Source organism: Micropterus dolomieu, linkage group LG08 (genome assembly GCF_021292245.1).
Source record: "Micropterus dolomieu isolate WLL.071019.BEF.003 ecotype Adirondacks linkage group LG08, ASM2129224v1, whole genome shotgun sequence".
NCBI lineage: Eukaryota > Metazoa > Chordata > Actinopteri > Centrarchiformes > Centrarchidae > Micropterus > Micropterus dolomieu.
This window is the reverse complement of record NC_060157.1, coordinates 3,875,103-3,896,934: the sequence shown is the minus strand read 5'-3', so window position 1 is coordinate 3,896,934 and position 21,832 is coordinate 3,875,103. Positions and strand designations below refer to the sequence as shown.

At 39.6% G+C, this 21,832-nt stretch overlaps 2 protein-coding genes across 9 annotated transcripts in view; one reads left to right on the top strand and one right to left on the bottom strand.

The window, feature by feature from the left end:
- The window catches only part of nol4lb (nucleolar protein 4-like b), a 170,172-nt gene that overhangs the window by 44,392 nt on the left and 103,948 nt on the right, over window positions 1–21,832 (bottom strand). The window lies entirely within an intron of this gene.
- Window positions 6,680–21,832, top strand: part of LOC123975590 (glutelin-2-like) — a 30,551-nt gene continuing 15,398 nt past the window's right edge. For 4 of the 7 annotated variants that reach the window (XR_006826097.1, XR_006826096.1, XR_006826099.1 and 1 more), the window contains exons 1-2: window positions 6,680–6,868; window positions 17,748–17,818. Coding sequence is in view for 3 of the 7 variants with exons in the window: in XM_046057192.1 (XP_045913148.1) it covers window positions 6,825–6,868; window positions 17,748–17,818 (115 nt within the window). In the remaining 4 variants the exon portion in view is untranslated. Of the gene's footprint in view, window positions 6,869–17,747; window positions 17,823–21,832 lie in introns of all 7 variants that reach the window. The other 3 variants (XR_006826098.1, XM_046057193.1, XM_046057195.1) reach the window with 2 other exon arrangements.

Genomic DNA, 21,832 nt, shown 5'->3' with positions numbered 1-21,832 from the left:
TGTGTATACTAGAGCTAAAAACACATGAGCTACAGTAGTTAAGGGAGAAGATGAAAGAATATTTCATCATGTTACATATGTGCTCTTTAGCTCTGGTTCTTAACCGTATACCTTTGTGACCCATTCTAATTTCCAACAGATCAAAATTAGAAGACATCATAAATCTCTTCTGCAGAACCCCACTTTTTATATCACCAAATATTTTTAGCCGTTTTGGCTTTATCAAGGTGGATAAATCAAGATAGCAAAACATGTATTTTGTTAATGTGTTTTAATTTTGATAGACTTGCAACCCTTAATAACGTAATCATTCTTCCTCAAGACCTCTTGTCACAAGTCACAAATGTCTATTAACATTTGTGACTTGTGTGAAAAGTTCAAACAAGAACTTCTCTCTTTTTTTTAATTTTAGAGATTTTAGGATCCTGAAGACAAAAAATTCTCCCAGTACTTCATAATGAGAGGAGGAAAGATTTTGGAAAGTCTGAAAAATTATGAAAACAAAACAATAATTTTGTGTGGTGGAAATAATATTTCCCCCAGTTAAGAAGAGACTGCTCTCCCAAGAACAAACATAATCATGATGTCAAAGGTCCCCTAACCTGAACAAAGCAGTCAATTTAATCCAAAACATGATCTCTTTCCTTAAACCTGACCAAATCATTTTTGTGCCGACAAACATTAAGAAATCATGAAACAGATTTGTTCAAGTTTGGAAGCCACAGACAAATGATGTCGTATCTGGGTAGAAAAATCAAAAGCTTGCGCGGATCTAAATAAGGCTGGGCAATAAATCAATAATAATTATCGCAATATAATTTTCCTCATAAACAATATAACAAATGTTCAATATATCGTCAATAAATATTTATTTGTAATCTATTTGAATGACAATTGAAATAGCACTTAATGTTTCTATTAAGTTATTTATTTATTGAGGAAAAGGGACTGAAACAAGATTTACAAATCATATTTAAAAAAATAATATTTTATCATAATTGTTTTGAATGTTCTACCTCAGATTTGTGAATTGATCCACTGTTTCGATTCAAGTGTTTGTTCTGAACATTAAAAAAAAAAGTTTAACCACACAAATAACCATCTGGTTTCTTCAATTTGTCATCAAAAAGCAAAAATCAGCCTTTAAACTCAAAAGAAATAAAAAATCGATATCGAATGGTATGAAATAATTTCTATCGTAAATAACATTTTTGGCCTAATCGCCCAGCCCTTGGTCTAAATTACCTCAAGAGCTTCTATTCTGTATTGACATTCACAGAAACATGGAAACACACACATCTCCACTTAATCTCCACTGTTAACTGACTGTAAATTAGGTTTGCTCTATATTTTTGGGGTTAGCCATGAAAGATTGATGGGAAGGTGAGCTGTATGTAGGCCAGTGAGAGGGAGATTTAATGTACTGTATTGTACTGTACTCTGCTCTGCTGGGTGACAGCAGGGATCCTAACAGGGATGTATGATTGTGACATGCTTCGGGTGTCTCTTGGTTTTCTCTTCACTCTCTTACTCCCTCTCTAACTGGCTTTCTTGTAGCTCAATAATTTACTTGTTTGTTTGATTTTTTTGGAGAGGGAAAGAGGCACAGATCCACTCTGGTCTAACTAATTATTTTTCTAATTTCATATTCTCCATCTGGCTTCACTTTGCCCCTCCCAGCATTCATCTACTCTCTCCCTTGTTATTCTATCCATCAGGCAGTGTGAATAGAGTTTATATCAATTATATCAATGCTTTATGAAACTTCTGTAATGCAAGATAATTACTTCCTTAATGACCATATATGGTGTCGACTTAACAATTAGGCCTTTAGCGTCACTGCTGCATCTTCAGTGTTCGCTTTGTCTTTGTGAAGATTTGCAACTCGCTTGATGGATTTTCTTTACAAAGCAGACTACAATGCAACAAGCTATGTGGGATTTTGAAGCACATAGCTCAGAAATAGCTGGTAATCTAAAGTCATTTGTGGTTATAAACAATCTTCTGTTAGCTGTTTTACTCTCAAGACACACAACCACAAAACATGAAAAAGAAGCACAGAATTTCAGCCACAGTGCACAGATAGTTTATTATCTTAAAAAATCTGTTGAATGTTGATCACAAAAAATTACTTTTCATTGTCAATAAGGCCATGGTTAGTGGGGTTAAGTTTAAACTCCAGCACAGGCCCTAATTTGATTTATTATAATACTTTCCCTGATGCTTTATTTCCTAATCAGAATAATTCTACATGCAACAAATGGTATTCCTTCCTTCATACTTAAAATATTGCATCTACTATCAAGGTTGCAAGTGACAGTTTAAAACTGTCTTAAAAAACTGTTCTAGGCTCTGATCTGAGGACAGAAGCACAGTTAAACTGTCCCGACGCTGTTTTACTAGGATTTAACTAATTGAATTAACTAAAAGAACAGTCAACATCTCTGCCAAGGTCCCTATTAATCATCATCATCATATTCTGGCCCTTTTATTCTCACATGTGTGCAACATGTGAGGGCACTGAAATGCACAGTAACAAACACGCATGAACACACAACCCCAACTGTATAGTATTATAAAGTCGTACACATACACACAAATGTGAGTGGGTCATGTAGTACATAATTAAGCACGAGTGTATGAATCCAACCAAAACAAAAGGCCTCTCTGTTCTCATCTGGCAGCCTTCGTTGTCTGGTGTAGCTTTTCGGCTTAAATGAACACACTGACATTTGACCAATAATCTCTTAAATCAATGAGCCATTGTGACGCCAGAATACTGAAACAGAAGCTTTCTTGGTTAAATTTCTTGCTTTGTTTAGACTTACAGTGCACAATTATAAGCAAATTCATTTTCCTGTGACTTGATGGACATGCATTTGCTCTTCTTTGGTGTCATACAATATTTAATATCTAAATATCAGCATCAGTCCCGACTGCAGTGCATCCTCATTGCATTTTGTTTTGCCCCGACTTTCTAAACATGAACTACCAGTAATTAGATGTCACTATCACTCTCTGTATAACCTGGAAATGCTTGTAAACGCAGGCAATTAATTCTTTTAGTTGGATTATGTTATGCTTTGAGCCTGATGGGAGAGGTTTCCACTCAATTTATACATGGCACAAAAAAACGAAACATGACGGTTATGCCGACTTCAAGTGAGCGGCAAGTAAACAAAATACCACATGTACCAGCAGCAGACTGATAAACACATATACCACATGCCTTGTAGAGGCTGAAGCCAAATGGAAAAGTGCTGCATCTCTGACAAAACTTGGAAGCTGCAAAAAGATTAAATAAAAGATTGTCACAGCATCTTTGCTACCTGCTGTTTGATTAGCAGTTACACACCTGCTGCCTCATTAGCTACCTGCAAGCATTTATGCGACCCATGAACTAATTAACAATCAGCGCACTGGCACGCCCAAATGGAGGGCAGCCAGTTTAATGTTTAAAAAAACTTTCATCAGACGTCTTGGTGACACCTGCATGCTGATGCCACATGGACCAAAACAGAAGAACAGAACACTGAACGGCATTTTTGCTTGATAGATTTAAACTATTTAAACGACTAACCCGCCATCAAAACCGTTCGGAATTTGTTTTCTGTTTACTGACTTAAATTAAATTAGTTTATTTAATTGTTTCAGCACTCCACATTTCTAAACCAAGCCAGCGGTAGAAATATGCATTTTAAATCCTAAACTGGGCAAGTTCGTTCCAGTGTTTCAACCAAAACAGATCTTTGTCGGACGCGCTGAAATAAAGCAAACAACAAGCTTGATACAGAATGATGCAGCAGATACAGTATGGGATTTATTCATTTCACTACAGCACACGCTGATTGCATTGGCATGTGATTTGTCTTTGGTTTACAGTACAGGCTAACATCTTCTAAGAGAATAAATGCCACAGTGCACATGCTATCATAAAAATAGAGCTGAAATCTTATTTTACATCACTATGGAAATCAGTCAGTTGAGGGGTCGGTGTATTCCTTTGACATTTCTCCCCCTTTTCTCCGCGTTCATCTACTCTCATCACCGTTCTGTTTGTGCTTCTATTCTCCACCTCTGCTGCTTTCTCCCTCCCACAGTCACACTTTCTTCTTCTCATCATCCTCACTAGGGGTCTTTTATCTATGCTGTTGTTACCTGAATGATGTACAACACAACATAGGCTGAACGTGAAGTATGATTCCTTCACAAAAAAAATAATAAAACACAGTGGACAGACGAGTAGGGATGGAGTTTGTTAGCTTTAAATCAAATCTGAATTCAGTTCCAAATCCCTTACTGAATGTTTTTAGGTAATAAAACCAAGCACTGTTTTTATTTCACTCTGTATCCTGCCTAAACCAGAGGAATTCTACCATGCTGAGAGGGTTTAGGGCTTTCATATTCCACATATTAAGTTACTGCTTTTGACATTTATTAACCCTGTTCTGACTCAATTTTTCTTTTTGCTCCTCACTGGGGGCCTGTGCTACAGCTGCAGAGGTAAAAACAACACAGTGGAAATATTAACTCTAGCTTATTATTCAGCAAATTTCTGTATATTTCTGTTTGTGCGATGCACTTAACGTTCTCTGAAGGCTAACTTGTACTAGGTCTGATGGGTCACAGAACACGGTGCAACACCGGCAGTAGGCCGAGGCAGTCGGCCGGATGCCTGTTGTTTCAGAAAGAAGCAAAAGAGATGATCAAGAATCATAAATAAAAGATTTGATGAGAGATTCGTTGGCCGCAGAGGTTAACAAATCCAAGTATTTTACAAACTTGGAATGGGATGGAAACTTCTCTTTCACCCACAATCCTTTGCTCTGTGCATTTCTGTATCTATAATTCGTTCTTTATCTTTCTCTTAACCCCTTGACGGCTACATTTATTTACAATTATATAAGAAAACGTATTATTTTTGTTTTCATTCGCTCTCAATCTGAATTTAAGTGGAAATTTCTTAATTTGTATATAGAACATAGAAAAGATATAAATTAATGATGTAGGTATGACGCAAATTAGCGACAACAGGCATAAACGAGAGACCAGTGTTTGCAAAAGGTTCCTAGGTATGTAATAACTATGCAAAAAACAGGCATTGGGGGAATTCATACCCTATCTCGGCAGCGTTAAGGGGTTTTTACTCGCTCCACCTTTAACCCCTCCCCATTCATGCTAGTCAATCACTTCTTTCGACTCTGCATCTGTTTTCTTCTTCCCTTTTAAAATCAGATCCCTCAAATTTCCTCCTTCCATCCACACATCGATCACTTTTGTCTCACACCTTCTCGTCCTTCCCCTCCCTCTACCCATCCACTCTATCTTCCCTCTACATCTCTCACTCATCTCCAGCCGATCCTTTTCAGTCACTTGCTGCATTGTGAGTGTGTGCGTCTACGTGTATACTGCAGCTTGCGGCTGTGTCTGTGGCCTTGAGAGGTGAGACACAATGCTGGGAGCCTGCCTGCCTACCTCCCACACACACACGGAGTACATGAGGAACACAAAGACCCAGACTGGAGAGCTGCTCTCCTACCCGACCTCGCTCTCTGCACCACTCCCACACACACACACACACACACATTCCAACAATACCAGCTACAGAAACAAACACCGTCAATGTTAGCTCCAACTTATTGACACAAAAACTGTCTCTGTATCCCTTGCACCACCCCAGGTTCCTATGTCTCCCCCTCTGTCCCCCAAGGAGTCCTGTATCCACAGTTAACTCCCCCCAGGAGCCCCATATATGTCCCTAACACCTCCACGATACCTAATTCAACCGCTATCTCCTAAAAAGCTTTAAATCAACTCTCATGTTTCCTCAAGAGTGCAGTATCTATCCCTAACAACCACCCAGAGCCCAATATCCAGCCCCGTCTCCCCTCCGGCGCTCTAGATTAGCCCCCCCAAACTCCACCACTGAGTTTTATTTCTTCCCTAACAGTCTGTATCTATCCATAATGTCCTATAACCCTGTCAGATATCTGTCCCCAACTACGCCATAGAGCTCTATATCTATACATAACTCACCCCAATGTCCTCCATCTAACACTGACACCCCTGCACATCCCTAATACTATAGTAAACTCCCCCTGCAAGGTCCTATATCTATTAACTCCTCTGTATTTTTACTATTAGTGCGAGCAGATGTCATCAGTTGTCCAGAATCCTGAATCTTGTTCTGTTTGTCCTGAAAACTACACCAAACCTGAGTTTTAATTAGTTATAGCCTACTTAAACATTAAATACGGATTGTTCTGGCTCTCCATTGGCTAAAGCAGGGACTGCAGGGCATCATGGACATACAATAGCGTTCTAGCCACAAAGTAACACGCATGCTCTTTTCCCCTTTTTGTTCTCTAGTGTAGATGAAGATAGTTAAGAGGAAGTGTAGCTGCAGGCAGCCAAAGAGAAAGAGAAAGGAAAAAGAGACCTGAGTGAAACGCGTGCTCCGCAGACAGATGTGATCAGTCTGGCTGATGAAATTAATACAATTAAATAAATGTTATGTAACGGATCATGATGACTTCACCAACAAAAGTAATTCATTTCAGCACTGAGTTTTGACTTTCACGTGTTATGCTTTTACTTTTTCATTCGACACTAAATGTAGCGTACTGGAGGCCACGCCCACCCCCAACTCCCCTTCAATCCTGAATTTCACCTATTCTCCTCTGGTTGCCTTAATTAGTACTATATTTACTACCTTCCCCAAAACATTGAGTGATTAGTCAACTGACAGAAAAATAACTGGGAACAATACTGACAAAGCTGCCGGACAGAACATTTGAAGAAGTCACCTTGGACTGGAAATTGTGATGGATATTTTAAGTTTGTTCTTTTTCCGAAGGGATGACGACAGGTAGTTTGAACTTTTTCTGTTCTCTCTCTTAACTGATTATTCAGTTGTGTACTGCGTGACAGATAGACAAACACATAAAAAAAGAGAGAAAAGCCATTTTGAACAAATTACAAATCAACACCCACATTGTCAAGTATGATGTGTTGTAGTTACAGATGCTGTACTACTCTGGTTCACTGATCTGTTGTCCATTATAATGATTATCATGCAGGTTGATTACATTTGTACTACACAGCAGATCAATACTAGCAGCAATGTGACACCCTTAGCTTTATCAGATTTCATACATGAATGCATAAATGTTTTATTGTCATTGTTGGTCTAATGGTCTAAATGCTGCTTCAGAAACTTCCCCATCACACAAATAAACAAAAACATCTGAATGATTTCACATGGATTATCGACACAAAATATCAATATCAGCTTCAGCCTTCAAAAATAGACACATTAGCCGAATCTGAATACCTACATGTGATCACACCGTTCTCACCTAATGGAGCCACTCAGTGGAGAGTGAAGGAGAGGTTTCCTTGACAACCATGTTGAGGTTACAGAGTGCATTGTACAGAGTAACATAAGACATTATATAGTGTATATTTTATGCTTGAGGAAAAAGAATATCCTTAAAAGACACAGGATCAATACTAATTGGTCTGTCAATGCAGAAGTAAACAGATTGCACATCAGAAATACTAGACAGACGTCCTCTGCTTTCATATGAAAACATTCAAAGTAACTAATCTATACCAGTCAAAATGTGTTCAAGAGTTCAAAAATGAGTTTTAAGATATGGACCCCAGAAAAAGTGGTGAAAAGAGTGGACATACACACAGACAGACAGACATAGACAGACTTCTCCATCTGCTGTCTAGAAACATATTTTGTGCAATTTTATGATCTTGCTATAAAACCTGACTGGCATCACAACCCATCTCAGGTCTTTATTATCTGGTTAAAGTCCTGTCTTTTTCCTTTTTATAGCTGCGAGACGAACGCATGAAATATTCAAAAAATACCCTAAAACTTAAATTAGACGCCTGTTCCTCTTACTGGCCTGGGGTGGCTACACATTTTGATAAATAAATGCAGGTCTCAATTAGACGCCTGGTCTGGTTTTTATATAAGTTCTTTGGATGTATAAAACCTCTTGAAGCCCACCAGGTCACCTGCTTGAGCTAGTTGTAAGCTGCTAAGATCGTCCCAACAAAATAAACGTTTATACTTTTGTCAATACATGCAACACATCAGATCAGTTGGATTCTCCATAATTCAATAGTTTAGATCATTTTATGGAAACAATGAGCATCAAAGTATTATTCATTCAGATTTACCGCCATGGTAAAGGAATTAGCATGAGTCGATTGCCGATATATAATATTGATACCAAAACAAAGAAAAGTCACATATAATTCCATTTTTCTATGCAGAGTACAATCTAATATACATGGTTATCCTTTCAACTGCATTATTCTGTCCAGTATAGCAATAAATATTTAACCCTGGTGGTTTGGATAATGGTTGCAGATTAGATTTGCTGTCGTTTAGGATGAGGAGAAATGTGTTAACGTTTAGAGAAGACGATGGTGACTGAGAAAAGTCAGGGATCGAAACTAACTTTTTTACATCGATCCACAGCAGCCACACTGACAAAGCTGCCTGCAGATGTATCCACAGACACTTTTTGTGCATTGGCCTCGTGAGTACTTGCATCAGCCGGTGCCGATTATCCAAAATGCCACATAATGGCCCGATTAATCGGCCTATCACTAGCTTTAATCACTTTAAATAAGCTAAAAGCAGCTCTGCTCTCTCTGTGAGTGAGTAAGAGACTGCAGGGGAGACAATACTGAGTGGAAGAAGATCCAAAGTACAGCACTTTCTTTCTCCAGAGATGTTTTAGAGTAGAAGAGAAAGAGGGTGAAGATAATAAAATGTTGCAGACGCTGGCGTGTGGGAGAAGTGTGTGTTTTTCTTTTGTTGTATTGAGAAACTGACACTGCAGCTCTGTGCAGGATGACGACCTGCCCTTGACACTGCACTTCTCTCTCTCCTCTTTCAGACGGAGAGCAAGCATGGCTGAATAGGAAGAAGAGAGAAAGGAAGAACAGTACAAAGTTTTAACTAGCAAAGGGAGAAAGAGAACTATTACTGTAGACTGTGTGTTTCCGTTAAAGCAGTGACTAACTGCAATTATAGAAGAATTGCACCAATGGCTCTCTCGTATTCACGAATGACAACAAATCTGAAAGAAAATAAATCGTCTAACACCGATGTGAAAAAGGAAGGAAGAAAGGAAGGAAATGAAACTGTAAGTAGGGATAGTGACAAATACACTCCTGAGAGAAAGTGAAATTCCCCACAGCCCTGATTTTATCAGGGCGAACAGCCACAATAGGAGACTAATTAAAAACGAATCATCTGTTTATTAATGTAAACATTTTTAAGAGTAACAAGATGCTTCAGACTTTTAGCTCAGAGGAAGAATCATATCAGGGAGATAATGATTTCAAGACTTTAGCAGAGATTTTGTTCATTCTTTTCTATTATTGATTAATCTGTTGTCTTTTTTTGCTTAATTGCTAAATGGTTTAAGGCGTCCATCACAGGTTCCCAGAGTAACATCTTCAAATGACTTGTTTTGTCCAACCCACAGGTTTTTGATTTAAAGTGATATAAAGCAGTAAATCTTCACATTTAAGAAGTTGGAACAGCAAACGGTTTGTGTTTTTGCTCGTGTTTCTAATGGTACGATAAATAAACAATGTTTTTACAAAAATTAGGATCATCAACGCAAACACTGGCAGTGCAAACCTCCGTCAGCTTGCAGTTACACCGAAAGGTCACATCTGTTATGTTACTTTGACATTTACCCCTTAAAATAAGTTCATCTAAGCAGAAATCTTGGAACCAGATTCCCATTTAATGTGTTTCTTTGCATTCAGACAAAGAAATGATGACGTCTAAGCTACTGTGTAACTACAGGTGATTCTGTTTGGTATCCTGCATCTTATCCTCCAAGGTCTACTGTCTTTTTTCCCCCCACTGTGACTGACAGCTGACATCCTCTGTGTCCTGTGGAAAGTGATTCATAACCCCGAGGCAAAGGTTTACTGTGGATAATGGACTGCAAAAGGTCAAAACTGACCAGAAATGATGAGATGGAAAGATAAATCGACTCTTATCCCTTTCTCAACTTTGAAATGTTAGCTTTTTGGGAGAGGAGACCTTTCTGTTGCACATATATTGTTATTTTTATTGAAAATCAGACTGCGTTACACAGTCTGGATATATACAGCTAATAGTGTTAGGACAGGATTTATCTACTGGTGCTGCTAAAACCAACAGATGACAACTGTGTAGGAGGTGTGTGTGTTTGTGATGGAGGGGTAGCTACAGTATCTAAACTGCAGCTGAGCGATGTGTACAGCATGTGCGGATGGTAATCCTTCACAAATCGGCGTGTGTGTGTGTGTGTAAAGGTTTGTGTGTCTGTGTTGTACAAACATGTGTAAAGGATGAAGCACAGATATATCCCTTGATCTGGGTTAGGGTGTGTGTGTGTGTGTGTGTGAGTGCAGAAAAGGGGAGGGTGAAGAAAAATGAAGATGATTATTTTCAGGCTTGGAAGGGTTTAGAGGTTTTGTGCGAGTGTGTATGTATTTTCTGAGGTGTGGGGTGGATGGGACAGAAAAGAAAGGAGTGAATAGAGGGGAAACAGATGAAAGGGATGGTGCATGGATAGAGAGATGGAGGGAAAGATGCTGAGCAGCAGTGAGTTGAAGCTTAAACATCTGGGTGGTTTGGATTGGAGGGTTAGAGCCCCTCCATCTCTGTAACATCTGTCTCATCTTGTCCACCTCCAGGGTAAGCCTCCACTCCTAACCTCCACATAACCTCTTCTCTTTTCTCCACAGCTCCTCTCATTCTCTCTGTTTAGCCTCTGTTCTTAAGGGTTCACTGCTTTTTCTCCATCATCATTCTTGTTGTACAGCTCTGTCAGTCTCTTAAAAGTATCTACTGTAAAAGTATTTACTGTATATGCTGTGCCAGTCAGTAACAGCCATTCAACGCCTTTTTCACTTACAAGAAAAGCAAAGTTACAGAAATGTGAAAACATACCACTAGGGTAAACGGCACTTTTATATAAACTAACAACTTTCTTGAGCAAAAACCTCCAATATCACATTTTTTTTTACATAGAAAAGCAATTCAAAGTTTGTCTAAAATGAACATGACGACAACAACATGTGGAGAACACTTCTATTTGAAGATGTCAGACTTCAGATCAAGAAAAAATGAACGTTGCATCAGCCAAAGGCCATCAATTAATGTAATTAAACACAGATTAAATGGATATTAGTATTTTTACCCCTCATGTGGCTAATTGTGTAATCATACAACCGTTTTAAGTTGTTAAATGATGTGAACATTAGAAAATTTTCTCATCACTTTCATCCATCCCATGTGAACACGCAGTAGCTCTGAGTTTATTCCGTTTACTTTCTAATCGCTTCCTAACGAACACCTAGAGATTCACAGTGTGTGTGTTATATGTGTGCGTGTTAGAGCCCTGGTAGACCCAGATTTCCTCTCATATTAAGTTATTTTTTCCCCATGACAACAGAAACATTGATCCCTCTCTGTTCTTTGTGTTATCAGCTCTAAGCCAGTTACACTCCAGCCGTCCTACTGCTGGAGAGCGAGGTGGTCCCTCAGGTGTATATCTGTCTCTTTATCTTATTGCACTGACTTAAAAGGCAGACTGTGTATGCTTGTGTGTGCTTGTGCGTGGTGCTTTATGTTCCCGAGGAGGGGGCCAGCTGATAACCATGGGTACAAATTTCAGATTGGGACACATTTTATTGAGCCAACCTTTGGCTATCCGAAAACCCTCCAAACCATAAAGCAATAAGAGGACACATACTGACACTCCCAAGGTCTTAAAAACACTCCCAACCACACACACACACACACAACACACACACACACACACAAATACACACAAATACACAGAGGCTGTGGTGAACACACAGGCACCTTGAACCTTACAGGGTTAGTTGAACTGGATCAGAGGGAGAGTGAGGGGGGTCGGTAAGAAAAGGGTGAAGAATGTGGGGTGTGTAACATTCTGACACTGAAAAGGAAAAACAAGGAGTAAGGTAGGGCTGCATGATACGGTAAAAAAAACAATTTGAGATATTATTCAAGATTAGTGGGAAGGATCGTTTTTGCATCATAATTTAAATTTTCACTGAAAAAGCTGGCATTGTGTAGGGGTCTGTACCAAACAAACGTGTTTTCTTAGATCTGGAGAACACGATTTGTAGGCCGGGGGCCTCTCTGCAGCACTAGTGCTTCATTACAATGCTGTTTTGTCAGATCATACTTCATCAAAAAATAGATATTGCACTTGGCCATATTGTAATTTCGATAATATTTCTATTAATTGTGCAGCCCTAGAAGGAGAAGAGGGTCACATAATTCTTCAGCTCTCACTCTCCAGCTCAATTCACTGTGGTGAACAACAAAATAATCCAAATATGTTGGACGATAAAAGTTTAATCCACATCCACACCACAAATGGCTCAGTGATTTTAGTTCACCATCTCTTGATGCAGATATCCTTTCATCTCTATAAATGCATTAATCCACATGGAAAAATACAGATCTGATGTTATGCCATTGCGCTATTACTCCGTCTACTATCTACAACAATAGCTTTGTCATGAGCACCAAAAGTTTAGGAGCATAAAGTCAGTTTTAGCTGATTTTAGAGTACTTTAAATTTGAATTTCATGAAGACTGTACACTGAGCCTCACAGAGACATGGAAGTGAAAGGATAAAAGTTCTTGCTTGGTTTATTTTGTGTACAATTAAAATAAAAAAGAAAGAAAGATTTCTTTAGGAATAGAAATAAAAACTATAGTTGAAATAACAGTTTTCCATTTTATTTTAAATTAACCCCTTAATGCCTGAATGTTTTTACAATCAAAAGAAAAAAAATATTGTGTTTTCATTTGCTTTCATCCTGATGTTAATTTAAGTGCATATTGTTAATTTGTCTATAGAACATAGAAAAGATATAAATTCAGGTATGTGTAGGTATGATGCAAATTAGCGACAACAGGCATAAACGAGAAAGCAGGGTTTGCAAAATGTTCCTAGGTACGTATTGAATATGCACCAACAGGCATTGGGGGAATCCATGTGCTATCTTGGCTTGCAGTCTGCAAGGAAGAGGTATGATGTGAATTCGCGACAATCGGCGTCAAGGGGTTAAGTGTTGTTAGCGATCAGACTATTCTTGTCGACGACTTTTTCTGTCTGGGTGCAGTCACTAAAACAAGTAAGATTTTTACAAGTTGGAAGCACACTGTAACAGTCTGCTATCCACATTTCACGCCAGTCAAGTTGACTTTTAACAAAAAAAAGGAGTTCAAGCTCTGTCAACTCGACACCATGGACATAGTCAGTAAAGGTAAAGTTAACTGTTAGCTTAGCGGGCAAGTTAGACATGGTTTAGAACCACAAAATACTGTAAATCACACAAAAAATATTTAGTCTGGTGTTCTTTCTCTTTATACTTCTACTACACCAGTGAGTATTTGAAATGCAGGGGGAAAAAAGCAGTGTTCATGATGATTTGAGAGCTTATCGAGTTTAGGCAGACACTTGTGTAAAGGTTGTAGAGGTTTCAGTCTCTCACAGCTCCAGACATCATTACAGCCAGGCAGGAGGCGACTGCACTCTGCTCCAAGTCAACTGGCTAATTGCACTTACCAGAGGAACACACACACGATGGGAGGGGAAACTCACATACATACAACTTATGAAATATGAAAGATACACAGCTATACTGCTCATCATGGTGTAGACAAACACACGAGAGATTAAACCGAGTCACATACATGCACACTGCACAAACATACCAGGACATAAGAGCAGACACACACACACACAATATAAATATGTCATCAGGTTATTCTCACAGCTGGTGCTCACTGCTGTAAACAAAACAAATTGTTAGGCTAGTTACCAGCCTCACTCCCTCTGCATGTGTGTGTGTAGCTGTTGAGGAGCTGTATAGAGGGTTTGTAATATTAATTGCATAGCTTCTTATTTGAGTTTAAGTCTTGGAGGGGGGCTGTTAATAATTGAGCAGCCACTGTACCCCGCTCAGTGGACACACTCACCAACACACACCCCCCATGTATGTAATGAGCGACTTAAGAGCATATATAAAACACACACAATGGACATTTATATGCAGCTATATGAGATGCAACCTCATGTAAAAACATAATGTTACACAAGCAAATATATAGAAAAATAATTTATGTGCATACATCAGAACACACAAATAACTAGCCGCATGTTGCGAAGAGCACGCACAAACACAAACAAACAACATCCAGAAGTATATGAAAAAACAAATTCATGGAGTAATTTAAAAAATGTTAATGCCTCTGTGGATTTTTAATGGCATTTCCATTAAGTTGGCCACTGGTCCTCCAGCAGGCTGACACACCACAACGACCTAAAACTCTGTGTGTGTATGTGTGTGTGTGTTTGTGTGTGTAGAAACAATGCAGAAAGCATTTACATGAGAAATATTCATATGACATTGTTCTAATTTAAAGTTCACTGGGCTCAGTACCATTACCATGCAGATGCTGTTACCCAAAGTGTCTTGAGGTAGTGTCTCTTTATGTTCCAGGTGAGTTCACAGATCCAGACTGATGCCATCTCAGTTGCAAAACAGTTTTATTCTTCACTGCAAACACTGGCCAAGTGACATAACTGCCTTTATTTATTTCAGTATTTGGTTATTAGTGCTGTATTTTGGCTGGTTTCCTCTACTAGACACAGATTTTGTTTTTCAGTTGTTTAAAGGATCGTAAATACTGTTCATTAGATTACACATGTGAATCCTTCCGAACTGAATAAATCATAGGCAGCTAAATCTTATCTGTGAAATGGCTTATTTTTATAAAGCAGGAATATGATCTATTATATAACTATATAAATGATGTTACTGTGGTAGTGCTACAATGTAAACAGTGGTGAAAGTCAGTCATGCCTGGGGGGGCTAAATGTGTCAGTAATGGAGCAGCATCTTCATATGAGATGCCATTTATTGTTTGACAAGGCTAATAACCATGCTGGCTTTCACCTGAGACCTTATCACAAGGATCTGTGCCATCAAACTGTTCAACACTGATACATATTGTATTTTGGACTGTATGAGTGTGAACAAGACATATGTGCTCACTAAGGTCTAAGTCGGATTAGTTTAAAAATAATGCGAGACAAGACACTGACACTGGACTATTCCGCACAACCTCGGTCATATACAATTTTAAATTATTTATTTCTACAATCTCCACTCATGGCAACTACAGTAAAGGGCATATCGACATCCTGCATAGGCAGTGAACTCTTGACACTGGATGTAAATCATGTGCTGAAGAATAGTCCATTACCATTCGTCTGGGTTAAAAAGAAGGTGTTGTTGTTCATTTTTGCTATACTTTTTGAAAAATTGTGCTCTAGTTTTAGCATCTGCCTGAAATGATCCTGGTCTTAGTCTGCTGGCCTCCATCCATCAGCATCCAGTGTTTACTAGTGACAGAGAGAGAGAGGATGATTTAATCCAACACTCCCTCCTCTCCTCTCTGTCTAATTCAGCTGAATGCCTGACCTCCATCCCTCCATCCTTTCTACAGTTCAGACCCTCTCCCTCCTCGCTGCCCCTCTTCTCTTCATCTCATCCCTTCTCATTCTCCCCCACTCGGCTTTGGTTAGGACGAGGAAGGGAGGAGGAGGGGGATCAAAGTCATCCTGTCGTTTATTTCCCACTGCCCTACTTTCCTCTGCTGCACTGCTTTAACACATTAGACCATGTAGGCCACTGGCCTACAGCACCAAAGTGTGTATATGCTTTATATACATACATAGTATATGCAAGCATGCATGTGTGTGTGTATATGTGAGTAACAAAGATTTCTAGATGTGCAGCTTCCTGGTGTGGGTGTGTGGGAGAGAGACTGTGGCAGTGGCCCTGTCCCTGAGGGGAGAGTGAGGCATGCAGGGAGGTAAACTCTGCTCGCCTCATCACATATTCCCTCTCCGTCTTTATTGACTGCAGCCTGGCAGAATTCCTGATTGTTCACCTGACAGCATCTGCTGCCTACATGTCCATCTGCACTCTTGTTTTCCCCACCGTTTACCTGTTTTAGCAATGCCTGCCTGTCTGTGTGAATACAATTGTGACGCTTATGACTATCGAAAACTAAACATCACAAATACATGGTTTTCAACATTTGGAAAAAGGAAATGATAAAAATAAATAATAATGTAAATAAAATCCATATAAAAAAGTTGGTAATTGTTGAAACAGATGAGGGCAATTAAAAAGTGTTAAAATCAATTCCATAAGATACTGCCGGTCAATGTAAAAATGTTCATGTTAATATTTTAGCAGAAGGGTTTACAATAATACAATCCAGTTGACACAAGAACATGTATGAGTTCATGTATATATATATATACACAAACACACACACATTATATATATATATATATATATATATATATATAAACATTTACTTAAATTAAATTGTCATTTTACCCACATTTATTAAGGATTTTATAAAAGTTATTGTTTTATCTGTTATGGCAGAATATTTTCAAACATCCATATTATATTAATGTTATCTACACAGCAACCTGAACGCATAATATTGTATTTGTGAATATAGCAGGTTAGAGGATGTATATATGGAAATCCAGAAGTCCCAGAACTGAGCCTTGAGGAACACCTCATGGTAGGGCCATGGCGCAAAATATTAACCAGAAAAATACAACCTGCCCTTCAAAATGAGCCTGTCGTCTTCATAAACTGCCTGCTTGTCTTTCTTATAGTGAGGTCGATCTCTTTTGAATATAAAATCAGGTTGTTTTTTCTGCCTATGCTACTAAAGAAGGATATGGATAAGATAAAACACAAGGTGACAATGTTCTTTACTTGTGCCAAGTGCATTCATTCATTCATGCACACTGTGGACATCTCTGATCCTGCTTCAAGTCTTATTTGGGATTAGTTCTGTGCATGTCTCAGTATTCCAGATAATGTCTCTAAATCCCATATTTTATGGAGGTTTTTTTTTTTGTAACAGAGAAGATCCGGCTTATTGTAAATGGGCCACAATATACAAATTCTGCAACCTGAAGAAAGTGCATGGAGGAATTCGGAATAATAACAAGATAATGATTTGCGTCTAAGAGAAGAAAAAGTGGGGACATGGATGAAAAATGTACCTAAAGCTCACTAACAGTAACTCTCTGTATACGCTTGTGATTTTTAAAGACCTGTATCTGATCTGCACACACATTCTGAATACAGATAGAAGTGTTGAAAGCTGGCTTGTTAAATGACAGATATATACAGATGCATGAAGGGAGACGGAGAGATGGGAGAATATAGGAGACGAGAGGCATGCATGGATTTCAGGGTGACTCACAGTCTCCTTCTGTCTCCCCTCATTACTCCGCCATTAGAAAGAAGGAGGGAAACCAGTTTTAAACACCACTTTTAAAACATCTGTAATATCAGTAGTTGCAGACAATGTCAAGCTCGGCATGTCAGCAGATCAATTTACTGGCCCATCACCCTCCATTTTGTTCTCCTTGTTTCTATGCACTCCTCTCCTCCTCCCTCTCCTTTCTAGACGATGTCGTCCTCGTCCTCCCTCTCATCCTTTCTCTATTTCCCTTCCCCTCTCCCTCCGTCTCTTCAGTTTATCCCTTGTGGAGAGGACCTGTACTGTCAGCTCCAACTCCTGACAAGCCCTCTTTATCATTATCCCTTTTCTACAGAACAAGAGGCTCCAGGAAAGGAAGCCCGGCACTCTGCTCAGCTGTACAGCAGACAGGAGCATCACAGGCGGGTAGGTCAGTAGCACAGAGGGGATCTAGCTTGGCCGTCTCTCTGGATCCTCGGGGGACGAGAGGATGCTAGCTGGACAGGATTGAGAGGCAATGGAGGGGCCACTTCTAAAGAGTGCGGCCCCTTGGAGCCAGAGTGATGTGGAGAGGCGTAGAGTGCACACTCAGACGCACTTTCTCACACATGCACCCGCAGCCTTCTCAGTAATCTGATGAATAGTGTCATGAAATGAGTCTACAGCAAGTGCAAGCAGAACTGGTGACCCGGCTCGCCTGCTGGCCAGGATGAGTTCTGTCCAAGGTTGGATCCTATAGCATTAGCTGAACAAATTTACAATGACAGATTGAGTCAAGGTTGGCCTTGCTGTGGTGCACTGGTTTGCAAATAGCACTTCGTTTTTCATTAAAAACCACATATCTTCAAAGGGAAACGGTTTCAGGAAGGAAGAAAGCAACGATGCTTGATTGTTTGACCGACCTCAATGACAAGACACATCATCAACGACTACACTATTTTTATCAACACACGTTTTCCACACGTAGTTTAGTAAGCGGCTGGCATAAAACAAAAATCTGGACAGTTTTAATGGCCAGAAAAAATATATATAATCGTATGAAATCTGTACCACTCCAGCCATTTTTAGTCTTAATATATACAGATTCAGGCGTGTTTCATTTCAAGCGTGCTGACACACCTACACCTTAGACCTTTAAATTATCATCGCGCAACAAAAGAAGTATCCAAATGTTTAGTAATTTAAATGTTAACCTCCCCGTGTGTCAGATGATTTTATCATTCAGTCAGGAGGTAAGCGCCTGGCTCAGGAGCATCTGGATGTAACAACAGATTTATGATTCAGTTTACAGATTTTTCCTGTAAAGTCCAGGAGTGAGACGTATGCTCATCAGGCTTTTTTCATGCAACTTTCAACAGCAGTTTGTCCTGGACCCGTAAGCCACACGTTTTCAAACTGCCAGTCTGAACCATCATACAGTAAGAGCTTTTCACTTCAGCTGTCACTGTAAAGTTGAGTGAAGCGGAAAAGAAAAAAAGCAAGGTGGCGGTCAGAAGCTCTTAAAAGTGATTTATTAGTTGCTTCTTAGCTGGACATTGGCGTGTGTGTGCAGACCATCTGCTCTGCTGAATTGAGCTGCCTACTCCAGTTAAATGCCCTGACAGCTTGCTGGTTAGGAAAACACCCACCTGATATTATCAACCGCAAGCTCTTTGGCTGCGTGTTCAAACCATCTCCTCGCTGTCAGAGGAAAGAGCTGCTGCTGCTGTTGCCTGTTCCCCACAGTACTGAGAGATTAGTGGGTACTCAAAGCTGGGAGAACCCAGTAAGAAAGAGTTTCAGCTTTTACTCTAAAGAGCACTGCTCTTCAAACAGGTTTTATAAAGTCTCATAGCAACAGTGGAAGTCACGACCAGCGCTGCTCTCAGACACCTTTTCAGAGCTAAAGGAGAGGAGGATATATGGCTGTGGTAATTGCAAAGCACTACTGAAATTAAACTGTCTGGGAACACAAGCGGGTTTCATAAACATATAAACATTAAATATAAGAAAACAATTGAGTTTTAGTTTTCAAGACCCCTGGGAAGACCCTGAACACTTCCCCATTTCCTACAGATCCATTTTTTATCGAGCATTCAGGACATCAGCCCGACCTGGCGAGAAACCCAAGTGTCTTATACATTACTACACACTAATTCGTTTTATACCACATAACTATTGCTATGTTTGCGCCTAGTTTTGCCAAGTTGACCACCTTTTACTCACGTGTTACTTTCAGTACTAGTTCCACCTCGTCATCGGACCAAGCAAAAAAATCTGTTTTTTGCCAATGCTGTTCTTAATTTATATTATTTTCTACTACTAAGCAACCAACCGCAGAATAGACTTAGTTTTTACCCCGGCACACGCATGCCCAGTGTACGTGAATGGTCATGTGATATGCATCAGTATGTGTGGAGATTATTTTATTAAATTCATAGTTTTGAACGTGACGTCACAATCCAAGGAAAACGCTCCCTTGGAGGGCAACAAAGACGGTGTTTTCCGCTGCCCGCCAACCAGGATACACTGTTACTTTGAGTTTCTTACTTTTGCGTTGCCAAAATGCTGGATGGTTGTTGTGCTTTCTGATGCACTAACTGACAAGGAGACAAGCCTGGGCTGTGTTAGGTGACGGCTTCCCTACAAGGTAAACGTAAACATTACCACAGTCGAGCGCTGGCAGGGACCTGTTTTTAACGGCGGCAGTGCTTTATATGGATCACAAGTGCCCAAAGCTTGCAGTGTGTGTCCATATCCATCTGTTTCTTGAGTTGAAAGGTGATCCAAATAAAGTTTAACGGCTTTTACGGCATCTCTACTGTACAAGGGAGTCCGGTGTGAGACGCTATCTTGGTCTGTTTTGCCCTCCATGTCACTGCGCATGTCACGTGACCGAAAACTTTGAATAGTATGCTGGCGCGGGTGGCGATGGCGCAGTGGATAGGACACATGCTTTTGGTGTCAGAGACCCGGGTTCTAATCCACTGTGAGACACCAAGTTGTCCCTGAGCAAGACACTTAACCCCTCGTTGCTCCAGAGGCGTGCGACCTCTGACATATATAGCAATTGTAAGTCACTTTGGATAAAAGCGTCAGCTAAATGAATAAATGTTATGTAAAACACGCAGATTTTTTTTTAAATTAAATGTATTTGAGTGGGTGTAGGCTAACACTCCTGTACATTAGAGAAATAAAAGGAGTCTTTGCTGCCTCTCTGTTTCCTTGGATTGGAGTCTAATTAAGAAGGAAAGGCACTTCAACTCTGCCTCTCAGCTCCTCTGAGTGTTGTGGCATTTGGACGCCTACAACCCTCCCCTGGCTTCTATATGAGGTGTAGGGAACAGAATGACCTTTTAATGACAAGGCCTTATACACTGCCACCTACTGTAGCCACACACATATATACGCACACACAGCTCACTCCCTCCAGCTGGCCTTCTCTGTCCCACAGCTTCCCATGATGCCATTCCATGCCTCTCCAACCATCTCATTTCACGCCAGTTTCTTTCTTTCAGCCTCTTTTACCAGCTTTTTTCCTCCCTCCGGCTTCCCACCTACTGCTTCATCTCTCCCTTTCATCCCTTCGTTCCCAACCTCAGTCATTTAGTTTCACCTCTATCAGTCTGTTCTTATTTCCATTTAGCCTCTCTGAAAAGACCAAACACACCTGATGCCTCTAACTAGTAACTGGGGACATTTTCATAAAAATAAAAAATTAATTTTCTTGCTAATTTCCATCACCGTCTAGTAGCACTGGAGCATTCATGCCATGTTGCCATGAGTGGGAAAACATTTATTAGATAATATTTAATAAATTATTTATTAGTGAGGAGCATTAACATTTGTTTGCTAACATACTCAATGAGATATTTAACTGAAGGTTTCAAAGTCGCTTAACGTTGCACTTAATATGGTATTTAATTTACTTTGAACTGCTGCAAGCGAGCTATTTTGGCAGCAGTTTTTGGACACTGTAGTTCTTTTTGCCAAATGGGAGATATCATAGCGGTTCCCCGTATCAATAAAACTAAACAACAACATATGTTGTTTGTCCTTCTTCCACAACTAAACTGTTTTCTGATCCGATGCCTCTTTTTTGTCAGCGCCTTCCAAAACAGTTACACAAATTATTCATGACTGTTTTCTGAATTGCCACATGCTATGGTTAAAGTTTAGTTTAGGCAAAAAGACTATCATGTTTTGTAGCTGCTGGAGCTCCTCATCAGCTAAAAGATAAACATGTTATCCTTTGAGCGATCTGAACAAATGCTTTTTTTTTTTTTCTTAGTTTCCCTAATTACATCTAATTTAAGAGTTTTTTCCCCCCACTCGACTGCTCTTATTTATGATCTTTATGATTTGAGTGAACGTTGCAAAATCAGTGAACTGGCGGTAATGGCTGATAACGCTGTGGTGATGTGTTTTAAATGTATGTTCCATCTACATGACTGACAATCC